This window comes from Cherax quadricarinatus, chromosome 28, assembly GCF_038502225.1.
Source record: "Cherax quadricarinatus isolate ZL_2023a chromosome 28, ASM3850222v1, whole genome shotgun sequence".
Classification (NCBI taxonomy): domain Eukaryota; kingdom Metazoa; phylum Arthropoda; class Malacostraca; order Decapoda; family Parastacidae; genus Cherax; species Cherax quadricarinatus.
In genome coordinates, this window is record NC_091319.1 from 12,374,492 (window position 1) to 12,389,364 (window position 14,873).

General features: G+C 41.6%; 1 protein-coding gene across 3 annotated transcripts in view; it reads right to left on the bottom strand.

Moving 5' to 3' along the window:
* The window catches only part of LOC128693161 (putative neural-cadherin 2), a 919,455-nt gene that overhangs the window by 245,363 nt on the left and 659,219 nt on the right, over positions 1 to 14,873 (bottom strand). For all 3 annotated transcript variants that reach the window (XM_070089401.1, XM_070089402.1, XM_070089403.1), the window contains 2 exons: positions 7,920 to 8,057; positions 49 to 2,212 (listed from right to left, as the gene is read on the bottom strand). In XM_070089401.1, coding sequence (XP_069945502.1) covers positions 49 to 2,212; positions 7,920 to 8,057 — 2,302 coding nt within the window. The remainder of the gene's footprint in view (positions 1 to 48; positions 2,213 to 7,919; positions 8,058 to 14,873) is intronic.

The window sequence follows — 14,873 nt, forward strand, 5'->3', positions numbered from 1 at the left end:
ATACAAACACGACTGTTTGGAAAGATAAAGACTTGAGGTGGTACTCACCGATCGGTCCATTCTCTTGAACCTCGCCGAACATGGTGGTGTTGGGGAAGATGGGCGGATTGTCGTTGATGTCCTTCACCATCACCGTCACCACGGTCTCCACCACGTGCACACGTCCCACACGCCCACGGCCTCGACCCCACCTTTCTTCAACGCCTGATTGCCAACTTTCACCTCCAGTGGCGTTCTTATTCTGTACTTCCCCGCCAAACACGCTGACGTCCTCACAGCCTCCCCCGCCACCACCGCCGCCGTCGCCACCTCCTTCATCAAAGTCGTCCATCTCATAATGATCGTGAAGATGAGCGGAAGCTGAGGCTCCCCGAGCAACCCGGGAGACTTTGCGATGGTGGCTTTCTGAGAAGAACTCTCGACCCATCGCAGCAAGAGAGTCTGCAAAGAGTCTTCCCCTTGAACTGTTATTGGTGAGTGTGTCTTGTATTTCTCTTGCTTTACCTTTCATCATTTCGGAGTTTGTTTTGAGTCTGTCGGTAAATAGCTGAGACTTCCCTTTCCTAAGAAATAGTGAAGACGATACTGCTGGGATTCTCTGGCTGCTGAAAGCCAGGTCCAGTTGGTTACTTCTTGGGGAAGAGGTACCATAAACTTTGTGATATCTCTGCAAGAATGTTTTACGGTATGTCTCTTCATAGTTTAAATTCATTTGACTTCCGTGCACAAACTTTTGTAATGCAAATGAAGGTAGCTTCGTTTTCAAACCTGATGCATTCTCCAAACTCCGAGATGAAGTAGAGAATTTTTCCCCGGGATTTGAAAGCCAAGTGTGTTTCGAATATTCCGGCTTAGTTTTAGTTGTGAATTTAAGGTTATTCACTCCTGAAGTTGGAAATGAATCCATAGTTCTCGCATAATCAGCTGCATCTCTGACTGATGTTGATTTTGCCTTGTGATATTTTCTAACTATTCTCTTAAGTTTCTTATCTCTGTTTCCCTTTCCGGTTTCCACAATACTGGAATCTGAGTACAAACTTTTTCCGATCGAAGACGGGTTGATTATAGAGGTCACAGTGGCTGAATCGAAGCCGAAAGGAAACCTCAGATTTTGTCTTAAACTCGAATTCGATGCAGTAGTTCTCCAGGAAGAAAGGGAACTTCGTCTAGACTCACCATTGCTAACGTGTTGTGTTTTGGTTATCATGACCCGCCTTTCACTGCTGTTAACTGGAAGATCATACGAGTTAAATGCTTTAGTTGGCTCCAGTGGCGAGCTTGTAAATGGGTATACATCATCTCTATTTGATCTTACCTCACGTAGGGGATTTAGAGAAGAGACATGTGAACAGCTAGGATGGCTCCTCTGCTTTCCCCGTTCTATTGGATTACTAGAATAGTCTTTGCCAAGAGATTCGAACGCCTTGCTAGAGCCATCTGAGTCCTGGCTAGATGACTGAGAACTGTTTTGTGCAAATATAGCTGAAAGCTCTGCGCTTGTCATTGTTACGGTGTTTTCAAAATGGTAATGAGTACTCCGCCCATCAGCACCTTCTGTTCCTCTTGGGTGAACCTTTGTGTCATGACCTGATTCTTCGTACAGGCTATGTAGTCTCTCTGATTGAAGTCTCCCTTCCTCTTGCCCTCTTTTTTCAGGGAACCTGGTGAAGCCTCTGTGAATTTTATATTCTTTCTTCCGAGGCTGTGGAGGGATACTGAACACAGTGTTCCTGTTTTTGTATTGCCTCATGTTTTGGTTACTTGCATTTCTTCTTCGCCTTCGAAGTTTTTCATAATTTTCCCAATCACTTACACGTCCCCGCTTGCTATTTGCCAATACTGGAAAATGCATTTGCACAGACTTGTCTCTTGGCATACGCTGCCCTCCTGTAAACCCCATCGACGGAAGCCTTCTTGAAGATTCTTCATCTTCCAACTGTTTTCCCCTTTCTTCGCTGGAACCCTCAAATCTTTCTCGATCTTGCAGATACTCAACGTCTCTCTTCTCCAATCGCGTGTCACCCGGTCCTCCCTCACTGATGTCGTCGGCGTCCCTATGGATTCTGGCAGGGATAGGCTGGTTGTAGTCGCCAGGTAAGCCAGGATAAAGGAAGAGATCGTCTTCTTGGGGCATCCAGTGAGCGTGGGCATCTCTCACCTGAACACGCACCTTCCATACTTCCCTTCCCCTCGGTGGGTCCCGGTCCAAGGCCTGAAATACATAATGAAACATGCTCTTAGATGCTAGTGAAAGGCTGTTGACCCAATATTGTCGGGTACTTGTGTATAATCTTGTCTCTCTCGTCTTTGTTCACAAGTTCGACCCTCCAGCATTAAAAGGTACATATATATATATATATATATATATATATATATATATATATATATATATATATATATATATATATATATATATATATATATATATATATATATATATGTGTGTGTGTGTGTGTGTGTGTGTGTGTGTGTGTGTGTGTGTGTGTGTGTGTGTGTGTTAACGATGTTAACAATGCAAGGTAAGCCACGGGGGTGGAAATCTTCAGCTCAAGTACTTTCACACTTCTTAGTGCGTCATCAGGAGCTGTGCAATGTTGTTAAGGTAACAACAGGAGAAGTAGGGTAAGTTTTCAGAGAGTGGTAGTGTGGAGCCAGCCAGTCTCTGTCTGGTTGGCTAGCTGCCTCCACACTACCACTCTGACAACTTACCCTACTTCTCCTGTTGTTACCTTAACAACATTGCACAGCTCCTGATGACGCACTGAGAAGTGTCAAAGTGCTTGAGCTGAAGATTTCCACCCCCGTGGCTTGTCTTGCATATATATATATATATATATATATATATATATATATATATATATATATATATATATATATATATATATATATATATATATATATATATTTATATATTTATAAAAACAAAGATCCAAGCCAGTGAAACTGCCTGTTTCTTCCTCAGAAAAAAAAACGTGATTACCCTTTCATCTCCAAGGTGCTGTATGACCCTTATGGGTTTATTGTTTTCCCATGAATATAATAATAATAATAATAATAATAATAATAATAATAATAATAATAATAATAATAATAATAATAATAGTAATAATAATAATAATAATAATGATAATAATAATAATAATAATAATAATAATAATAATAATAATAATAATAATAACAACGGAGAAATAATTTTAATACATTTAAAATAAAGCCGAAAACCCGTGTGGGTCATTCAGCTCAAGGGGAGGCGAAAGTTCGATCCACCTTTGAGAAACAGGAGGTTAAACGGCATCAAGAAGCCTTTTTTCACGGCTGGAGAACACACATATGCCTCTTTATTTAAAAGACTAATAAAATTACACAACTGCTGCGTCCACTGCCACCAAGAAAACCGGGAAAATGTCTGAAGCTTTAAACGTGGAAAAACAAAGACATTTAGAAACACAAACCTTTATTTTCCAGTGTTTCACCTCTGTGTGTTCCTGCTGAGCAGCAGACATCGGTAACTTATAGACGCCATCATAGCGCCGCTGGTATAGATAAAGATTATTTAACCGTAACATATTGTACAAATCCGTTGATTTAATTCTATAACATTTAACATAACATATGCGTGCAGTGCAGAAAACGTACAATACTGTGACTGTAACAATACATAAATAACCTGCACGTAGGAAAGAGGAGCTTACGACGACGTTTCGGTCCGACTTGTAAATGGTCTAAGTCAAACCGAAACGTCGTCATAAGTTTATTTCTCCTATATACGGGTTATTTGTTAATATAAACATATTTATAATATGTTGAATGTTGGGTATGTAAGGGGTTACTGACACAAAAATAAATTGATGTTTTCTATCAAGCAATGACTTCCGGATTTTTAGAGGTTGAGAAGTTAATATATTCATTAAACACTCTGGCAGGCTTTTCCCAGCACTGGCAGAGTGAAGGCGCTAGATAAGTATATAGATAAAAGTGAATGGAAGGGTTGTGTGTGTGTGTGTGTGTGTGTGTGTGTGTGTGTGTGTGTGTGTGTGTGTGTGTGTGTGTGTGTGTGTGTGTGTGTGTGTGTGTGTGTGGTGTGTGTATTCGTCTATATGTGGTCACCTATTTTGTGTTCCAGGGTTGAGTCTCACATCCTGGCCCCGCCTCTTAAATTGTTGTTGTCAGATTCACTTCATCTTAGCCTCGTGGGACTTGTCGTACCTACTCTTATAACTCTTCATTAAGATAATTCCACTTCCCGACCATGACATTCCTTTGGCTTATTTGTGACTTTAACTACAAGCACTTCCCCCGAGTTCTCGTTTCACTCCTCTCAACCTGTCTCAGTCTACTCTATCCTCCTGAGTATTTTGTATGTTTTTATCATGTCTTCCTCCTTTTTCTGTTCTTCAATGTTGCCAGATTCATTTCCAATAGCCTACCCTTGTAGCTCATGCCCCTTAGCTCAGGGACCTGCTCTTCCAGATGAAAGTTCCGTAGTGGTGCTACATCCTCCCAGAAGGGTAACTGACGTATATTGTATAAAGGGCATCTTTGTTTAGATTCCTAAAGGCTACTCTTAGATGTGTCAGACGAGCATTGTCTGTAATGGTTATTGAACACAGGTAAGCTTCTGATGATTTACTAGGCACTATGCTCAACCCTCTTTCTTTCTTTCCGAGAGAAGTCTGCAGCATTTGCTCCCCCAGTCTATACCCCGTTTCTCGTCTTCTTGCTCTTTCTCCAATATTCATAAACTTGTATTTACGGGGATTGAATTCAAGCAACCACTAATCTGATCAATCTTGCAATTGTCCAAATCCCTCTGAAGCCTTTCCTTGCCCTCGTCAGTTTTTATTCTTCTTATCAGTTTTACATCATAAGGAAATATGAATATATGTGAATAAATCCCATCTGGAATGTCATTCACACAAAGCGAAAGCAATATTGGTCCTATTAGCGATCCTTGCGGCACCCCGCTAGTTACTTTTCTCTTTCTAAAGTCTCTTTCCTGAAAGTCAGGCTTTGTTTCATTTCCCGAAAATATTCTTTGATCCATCGAATTACGTTCCCTGGTCTTTCCTCCTGCGCCTCAAGGATTTGGCGCAGCCTCTTTCGGGGTGCATGTCAAATGCCTTAATGCAGTCTAAGAAAATGAATTCCACAAAACCTCTCTCTCTCTCTCTCTCTCTCTCTCTCTCTCTCTCTCTCTCTCTCTCTCTCTCTCTCTCTCTCTCTCTCTCTCTCTCTCTCTCTCTCTCTCTCTCTCTCTCTCTCTCTCCTCTCTCTCTCTCTCTCTCTCTCTCTCTCTCTCTCTCTCTCTCTCTCTCTCTCCTCTCTCTCTCTCTCTCTCTCTCTCTCTCTCTCTCTCTCTCTCTCTGTCTCTCTGTCTCTCTCTCTCTCTCTCTCTCTCTCTCTCTTTTTTTTTTTTTTTTTTTTTTTTTTACACAGGGTTTGACAAGGTTAAGGATCCCTAGCTTTATTGACAGCTATATTACAGATTAAGGATTCCTAATTTTATTGGCAAGCTAAGAGCTGTTACCTACATCAGCTCATTTGAAAGCATTTTTATTGTTATGAGACATACAAGTACGGGACAGGATGAAGTTGGAGCCATCTGTGGGCCAGCATTTTCATTTGACCAACTGACTTTATCTCGTTGACATCATTATGCTGTACGAATGTGTTCCATACTCGAGTCATCCTGGGTATGTATGATCTCAGATGGAGTGATGTTCTGGAGAAGGGTACAGCCAGAGTGAAGTTGCTGCTTTCTGCCCGTCTTGTGGCATAAAAGCTTGTTTCACGCTGTCCTCGAAGTGGATCCAAGTGTGGTATTTTGACAATATTGGCCTTGTACATAACAGTAAGGCCACCCACATCCCTCCTATGTTGAAGGCTCTGCTGAAATGACAGATCTATCCAGGATGGGTCCAGGCGAGAGATGAGACGTCTTGCTCTGTTCTCTACTCTGTCAAGCAGTCGCAGATGAGAGGGGGGGCAGGCAAACCAAGAAAGTGGAGCATACTCAAGGTGTGAGCGTACTTGTGCCTCGTACAGGATCTTGCAACCCCTACTGTCAAGCAGATGCGAGATACGGCGAAGTGCTGTAAGCTTCCTGGCTGCCTTGTTTGCAAGATTTACAACATGGTTCTTCATGGTTAGTTTGGAGTCAAATTTCACCCCAAGGATATCAACTTCTTCTCCAGGTGCCAACATCCTCCCATTCATCCTTACTACTGCACCAGGATTACCATCATGGTGCCTAGAGATGATCATCATTTGCGTTTTCTCAGGTGCAAATGTTACTTGCCATCTATTTCCCCAAGCTGATATAGCTCTCAGCTGGTGATTGATGTAGCTTAGAGCAGCTGGCATTTCTTCTCTTGGATAAGTGAATGTCAGTGTACAGTCGTCTGCATATGCATGTGATTCTCTCTCTCTCTCTCTCTCTCTCTCTCTCTCTCTCTCTCTTTCATGTCTCCATTACCGTGCCAGATATGGTTGTCAGAGAAACTGGTGCGTAGTTCAACGCCTCCTGTCTGTTGCCAACAAGCTGTTTTTTCAGAACTCTGGCAGCTGTCTTGTATCCATTGACTTATTATAGACAAAGGCTATTGGTTCACAATGTGTTCCCGCTCCCTCTCGCAAAATCCATGGTGACCCTTTGTCAGATCCAATTGTCTTTGATTTATCCAGATTGACCACAAGTTTCTTAACCTCCCCGTCTTTTTTTTTTTTTTGGTGTGTGTGAGAGAGAGAGAGAGAGAGAGAGAGAGAAAGCGAAAGTAACCTCAATCAGTATCTCAGAGGGATTGAGATGAACGCTACAGCACTTTGCCTGAAAACTTTCTTCCCCATAAATCAAGTTTTTATTCCCCATGGACCCATTCATGACTTACAGTCCTGAGGACAAGAGTGTACTGCAGCCTGGAAGAGACGACTCATCATGCCACAAACCTCACTACCTCACCATCACTTGAGTGAGTCATAGTGAGGTCGATCATTTGTTAACACTGATGTCGATCATTTGTTAACAATGATGTCGATCATTTGTTAACAATGATGTCGATCATTTGTTAACACTGATGTCGATCATTTGTTAACAATGATGTCGATCATGTGTTAACAATGATGTCGATCATTTGTTAACATCATAATAAAGTCTTCCAAAAGAGAGAAGAAGAAGAAGAAGAAGAAGAAGAAGAAGAAGACATTTTTCCCTTTGTTTACCCTCAGCTGGTTCAGTTCACCCTCGTACTTGGGTTGACGGAAGATCAATCACCCTCAACTCCATGTCAAATCCTCTGATTGGCTCACTATAATTTGAGAGTTGACGAGGAAATTCTCTCGTCGCCCTTGGATCAACTGTTTCCGGCTAGGGTTGATGAAGCTAGTTTCCCCCCTCATCCTCAACTGAATTTATCCATCCATCCTCAACTGGAGTAAGATTCCCATGTGAGGGCCGATGAAAATTTTCCCCTCATTTACCCCTCACTTGGATCCGCTCTTCCATGTGATAGATGATGATGGTTTTCCCCTCACACTCAGATCAACTCTCCATTTGAGGGGTTCATAAATATACTGTATTTTCCCCCTACTCCCCTCACTCACCTTCACCTAAATTAACTCCCCCTTATGAGTCGAAGACTCATTAAGGGGGAGATGAAGACGTTGTCCCCTCACCTTCATAAAAATTATATTTACGTCTTCCCCTTCACCTTCATTAAAATTTTAAGTTGAGAAGAACAAGACGTTTTCCTTTCACCTTCATTAAAATTAAGTTGAATAAGACGCTTTTCCCTCACCTTCATCGAGATAAACTCACCCATGCGAGGGTTGAAGAAGACATTCCCCTTGCCCTCACTCACCTTCATCAAGTTCAGCACTCCCATGTGAGGGGTTCTAAGGAGGCAATTTTTCCTCTCGCTTACCCTCAGTTGGATAAGTTCTCCAGTGCGTGGGTTAATGGTGAAGAAAGCATCGGCAGGAGTGTAACCATCCACTCCATCACCACGTAGAGTGTAGAGGAGCCCGTGCTGGTCCCCAGCGTCCTTGTCTCGTGCTTCAACCTGCAGACACACCCACCAAATATTGTTATTTCCTGTCTAACAAAAGCTTCACGAGTACTGCCACGAACCCCTGCATCCTTGTCTGTCTCGTGCTTCAACCTGCAGACACACACACACACACACACACACACACAAGTGGAGAGAATAACAGGAGTAGAATGGGAAAAACCTGACTATAAAAGAGGGAACTACATAGGGTTGAAGAACTTCCTGCGGGAGGTCCAGTGGGACAGAGAACTGGCAGGAAAGACAGTAAATGAAATGATGGAATATGTAGCAACAAAATGCAAGGAGGCAGTGGAAAGGTTCATTCCCAAGGGCAACAGTAACAACGGGAAGACCAGAACAAGCCCCTGGTTCACCCGACGGTGTAAGGAGGCAAAAACAAAGTGCAATAGAGAATGGAAAAAGTACAGAAGGCAGAGAACACACGAAAATAGGGAGATCAGTCGCAGAGCCAGGAATGAGTACGCACAGGTAAGGAGGGAGGCCCAGCGACAGTATGAAAATGACATAGCATCGAGAATCAAGACTGACCCGAAACTGTTGTATAGCCACATCAGGAGGAAGACAACAGTCAAAGACCAGGTGATCAGATTAAGGACAGAAGGTGGAGAACTCACAAGAAATGATCAGGAGGTATGTGAGGAGCTGAACAGGAGATTTAAGGAAGTTTTTACAGTAGAGACAGGAAGGGCTGTGGGAAGACAGAACAGAAGGGAACATCAAGAGGGAATATACCAACAAGTGTTGGATGACATACGAACAACTGAGGAGGAGGTGAAGAAGCTCTTAAGTGACGTTGACACCTCAAAGGCGATGGGACCGGACAACATCTCCCCATGGGTCCTTAGAGAAAGAGCAGAGATGCTGTGTGTGCCTCTAACCACAATCTTCAACACATCCCTTGAAACTGGGCAACTACCTGAGAAATGGAAGACAGCTAATGTAGTCCCCATATTTAAGAAAGGAAACAGAAACGAGGCACTAAACTACAGACCTGTGTCTCTGACATGTATCGTGTGCAAAGTCATGGAGAAGATTATCAGGAGGAGAGTGGTCGAACACCTGGAAAGGAACAAGATTATAAATGAAAACCAGCATGGGTTCATGGAAGGCAAATCTTGTATCACAAACCTCCTGGAGTTTTATGACAAGGTAACAGAAGTAAGACACGAGAGAGAGGGTTGGGTAGATTGCGTTTTCCTAGACTGCAGGAAGGCCTTTGACACAGTTCCCCACAAGAGATTAGTGCAGAAGCTGGAGGATCAGGCACACGTAAAAGGAAGGGCACTGCAATGGATAAGGGAATACCTGACAGGGAGGCAGCAACGAGTCATGGTACGTGAAGAGGTATCACAGTGGGCGCCTGTTACGAGCGGGGTCCCACAGGGGTCAGTTCTAGGACCAGTGCTATTTTTGATATATGTGAACGACATGATGGAAGGAATAGACTCTGAAGTGTCCCTGTTCGCAGATGACGTGAAGTTGATGAGAAGAATTAAATCGGACGAGGATGAGGCAGGACTGCAAAGAGACCTGGAGAGGCTGGACATGTGGTCCAGTAACTGGCTTCTCGAATTCAATCCAGCCAAATGCAAAGTCATGAAGATTGGGGAGAGGCAAAGAAGACCGCAGACAGAGTATAGGCTAGGTGGACAAAGACTACAGACCTCACTCAGGGAGAAAGACCTTGGGGTGACAATAACACCGAGCACATCACCGGAGGCACACATCAACCAAATAACCGCTGCAGCATACGGGCGCCTGGCAAACTTGAGAATAGCGTTCCGATACCTTAATAAGGAATCGTTCAAGACACTGTACACTGTGTATGTTAGGCCCATACTGGAGTATGCAGCACCAGTCTGGAACCCACACCTGGTCAAGCACGTCAAGAAGTTAGAGAAAGTACAAAGGTTTGCAACAAGGCTAGTCCCAGAGCTCAAGGGAATGTCGTACGAGGAAAGGTTAAGGGAAATCGGACTGACGACACTGGAGGACAGAAGGGTCAGGGGAGACATGATAACGACATACAAGATACTGCGGGGAATAGACAAGGTGGACAGAGATAGGATGTTCCAGAGAGGGGACACAGGGACAAGGGGTCACAACTGGAAGCTGAAGACTCAGACGAGTCACAGGGACGTTAGGAAGTATTTCTTCAGTCATAGAGTTGTCAGCAAGTGGAATAGCCTAGCAAGTGAAGTAGTGGAGGCAGGAACCATACATAGTTTTAAGAAGAGGTATGACAAAGCTCAGGAAGCAGAGAGAGAGAGGATCCAGTAGCAATCAGTGAAGAGGCGGTGCCAGGAGGTGAGTCTCGACCCCTGCAACCACAATTAGGTGAGTACACACACACACACACAGGATGTTCCAGAGACTGGACACAACAACACGGAGACACAGTTGGAAGCTGAAGACACAGATGAATCACAGGGATGTTAGGAAGTATTTCTTCAGCCACAAAGTAGTCAGGAAGTGGAATAGTTTGGGAAGCGATGTAGTGGAGGCAGGATCCATACATAGCTTTAAGCAGAGGTACGATAAAGCTCATGGTTCAGGGAGAGTGACCTAAATAACAAAAAAGGCACAATACCGTGACTGGAACGATACACAAATAACCCGCACATAAAAGAGAGAAGCTTACGACGACGTTTCGGTCCGACTTGGACCATTAACAAAGTCACACTAACCAGAGGTGGAGCAGGACGGCTATATATAGGCAGGAAGAGGTGGTGGTAGTAGTAGTAGTAGTAGTAGTAGTAGTAGTAGTAGTAGTAGTAGTAGTAGTAGTAGTAGTACAAGAGTTGTATATAATACCGACAAGATGAAATTAAGACACATGCAAGGGGATGCCCGGGTGTTGTGCATGTGTTTTAATTTCATCTTGTCGGTATTATATACAACTCTTGTACTACTACTACTACTACTACTACTACTACTACTACTACTACTACTACCACCACCACCTCTTCCTGCCTATATATAGCCGTCCTGCTCCACCTCTGGTTAGTGTGACTTTGTCAATGGTCCAAGTCGGACCGAAACGTCGTCGTAAGCTTCTCTCTTTTATGTGCGGGTTATTTGTGAGAGTGACCTAGTGGCGACCAGTGAAGAGGCGGGCCCAGGAGCTCGGACTCGACCCCTGCAATCTCAACTAGGTGAGTACACACACACACACACACACACACACACACACACACACACACACACACACACACACACACACAAACACACACACACACATACACAAACACACACACGTCAAGCACGCCAAGAAGTTAGAGAAAGTGCAAAGGTTTGTAACAAGGCTAGTTCCAGAGCTCAGGGAAATGTCCTACGATGAAAGGTTGAGGAAAATCTGACTGACGACACTGGAGGACAGAATAACAACATACAAGATACTGCGGGAAATAGATAAGGTGGACAAAGACAGGATGTTCCAGAGAGGGGACACAGAAACAAGGGGTCACAAATGGAAGCTGAAGACTCAGACGAGTCACAGGGATGTTAGGAAGTATTTCTTTAGTCATAGAGTCGTCAGGAAGTGGAATAGCCTAGCAAGTGACGTAGTGGAGGCAGGAACCATACATAGCGTTAAGACGAGGTATGACAAAGCTCAGAAAGCAGAGAGAGGGAAGACCTAGTAGCGATCAGTGAAAAGGCGGGGCCAGGAGCTGAGTTTCGACCCCTGCAACCATAATTAGGTAAATACAATTAGGTGAGCACACACACACACACACACACACGCACCAAAGATCATTATACCCTGCCAAACAAAAGCTTCAAAAATACGCATGTCTTATTTACCTCTTATTTAGATAAGAAGTGCTTACCTTTACATTTAACTGTTAGTATTGTTTTATGCCACTCCTCCGTCATAATTAGCAATGCTGTTATTAAAAGACAAAATTTTGTTACCCTGAGCAGTTGAGGTGCTTGTAAACTTATGTATTAGTAAACTTAATCCTCAAGCAACTAATTAATGTCAATTTTAGCACTCACATAATTAATCTGGAGATTATGAACGCTAAGTTAACCTTAGTCAGGAATTAACTTTAATTTAGCCTTAAGTTAATCTTATTTTTGATGGAGGTGCAATGCGTTACTAGGGACATTTAAATGTAAATTATCAGTGTAAAACATTATATTCCACTACCTGTTAACCTTCTAGGTAATAAATATTTTATTTTATTTTTTATTTTATTAATAAAGTATTATGTATATACACGCACATTTACACAGTGTTTTTCATGCCGTACCGACCAGGCTAATTCGGCAAGCATCGTTTGGCCAAGCAAGCGGAGTTTCAAGTCCTTCTTGCAATAACTCTTCAAAAACCTGCTTTAGCGTAATGCAATACGTAATAAACATTAAATAGTATTATATGCATATTGGCCTTTACTAAATTAGGTGAAATTAAACGCTCCTATTCTGCGTAAATTCTGTCAAGATTAGGCCAGTTTAATGTGAGGAAAGTATTGCCAGCCTCACTAATTTCTGTGAGTATACCAAACAAGTCTAAAATAAAAGAATAAGTAAAACTGTGCATGTCTGACCAGTCTAGCTGAAAAGAAATAAGTTACGGAAAAGCTTTATAAATGTTACATCGCTCATACTCCAACAACACTTTAAATCTCCAACACTCACTCGTCTCCACTATCTTTTTCACTAACATGTTCATACATGACTGCTGGATATTTCGGCTGGAATGCCTCTCACAACTTCCTTCACGCCTTCATTCCAGCACCTTAAACTTTCCCTATACCTCATACCGTTGCCTAAAAAACGTAGTAATATGATAGGGTTGAACCCCAGGGTTAAACCTGATCATATTATTACGCTTTTCAGGCGATTCCCAAAGCTATTTTCTTAACATTTCCTGTAGACTTAAAAATACTATTTTCCCATTTATAGATTAGGTTACACTAATGTTAAGTTAGGCTAGGTTAGACAAGATAATTTGAAGTTAGGTAAGACAAGATAATGTTAAGTTAGGTAAACAAGGTAAAAATAAGGTTAGATAAGATTAAGATGAATTTGGTTAGATTACATTAGTTTATACAATCATAAATGCATTCATAAATTCATTTATGACTGTGTGTGCATTTATGTGGTTGTGTGTAACCAGGACACGTTCAGATGTTCAAGGTTATTACTCGTGTTGTGAGACTGAATAACGGGTTTAGATATCCAGTTAATCATCAACTTTATCATTAACACGACGTGGACAAATCTTGCGAATCCTTTATTGGTATAAATAAATTGTTTGTTAAGTTTGAAAGAGCAGTTGCACTAGACCCTTGGGAATTATTCAGGAGGCTTGATCCTCCGTTTTCTAACAGAGACAGGCACACACACACACACTTCCCCAGCTGCACTCACCTAGTCTAGACAAACAGAACACCGCTCCTTCCTAACAAATCTAGAAAGTGGAACAAGGAAATAAAATGCTGTCCAGCATTAAAAAAAATTCCATTCATCGTGGAATAAAGCAGAATGATAATCAGTGTAATGGAGCAGAATATATTTGGTTACGAGGAACAAATTTGCTGACACATATTCATCAGGGTACTACCTGTATTTTTATGACTTGTATATTTCAGAAAAATTTAACAGTAAATCCCGAAGTTTTATAATTACATCAGTACATCGTGTAGTTACACAGAAGAAGAAGAGAGATTACAATATCGTGGCTCGAACAATTTACGATTTACTTTGAAAAGGAAAGTTCAGACATTTCGGTTCTTAATGGGCCATTCTCAAGCCACATTACATTTTACTTTAGGTATCATCATAATTTTCAAATACGCTATTTGGGTTATATAAAGTTCACATAGAATATAGAATATAGGGGGTGGTAGGAGAAGAAAATATTCAAACAGCTCCGGGAAGAACCTTGAGTTTTCCCTGAAACAAGTTTATTCTCTTCTCTGAGGATGAGGGTCCCCAGTACAGTTCTAGAGGTGGTACCTCCCTATATTTGTACACACACACACACACACACATACACACACATACATATAGTTAATAAATTAAGCTCCTTGACTGACTTAAATGATTTTAACATGGTTAGTTTTGATGTTACTTCCTTGTTTACGAAAGTTTCTGTTGATGATTTATTAAGTTTCTTATCTGAAGAACTCATTAATTATGTTTTACCATTGCCAGTTCCTACCACCATTAAACTTATTAAACTTTGCATTGTTGATGCAAAATTTGTATTTAATGATAAGTTTTACACTCAGAAATTTGGTATGGCAATGGGAAATCCTCTTTCACCTGTTCTTAATAATCTATACACGGAATTTTTTGAAACAAGATTGCTTAACACAATCCTCCCTAATAGAGCAAAATGGTTCAGATATGTTGACGATATTTTATGTCTTATGCCCAATAATGTAGATATACACCATTTCCTTGGCAAATTAAATAGCTTAGCCCATTCTATAAACTTTACTGTTGTGTTTGAGGAAAATAACTCATTGCCTTTTCTAGATGTTTTAATTATTAAGAGTAATAATGAATTCAAATTTAAAATTTACAGAAAACCTACAAATAACTGTTCCTATGTACACTATTGTTCTTCTCAACAAGATAGAGTTAAACTGTCTGTTTTCTCATCAATGTTTTTGAGAGCTTTACGTATTTGTAGTCCAGAGTTCATAGACGAAGAAATATCCAAAATTTATGAAATAGCTATTGATCTGAAATATCCGAGAAATGTAATTGATAAATCATTTAAAATTGCTAGAAATACTTTTTACAACCCAAAAAGGGACAACCAACCTTATTCAACTAAAAATATGTTGG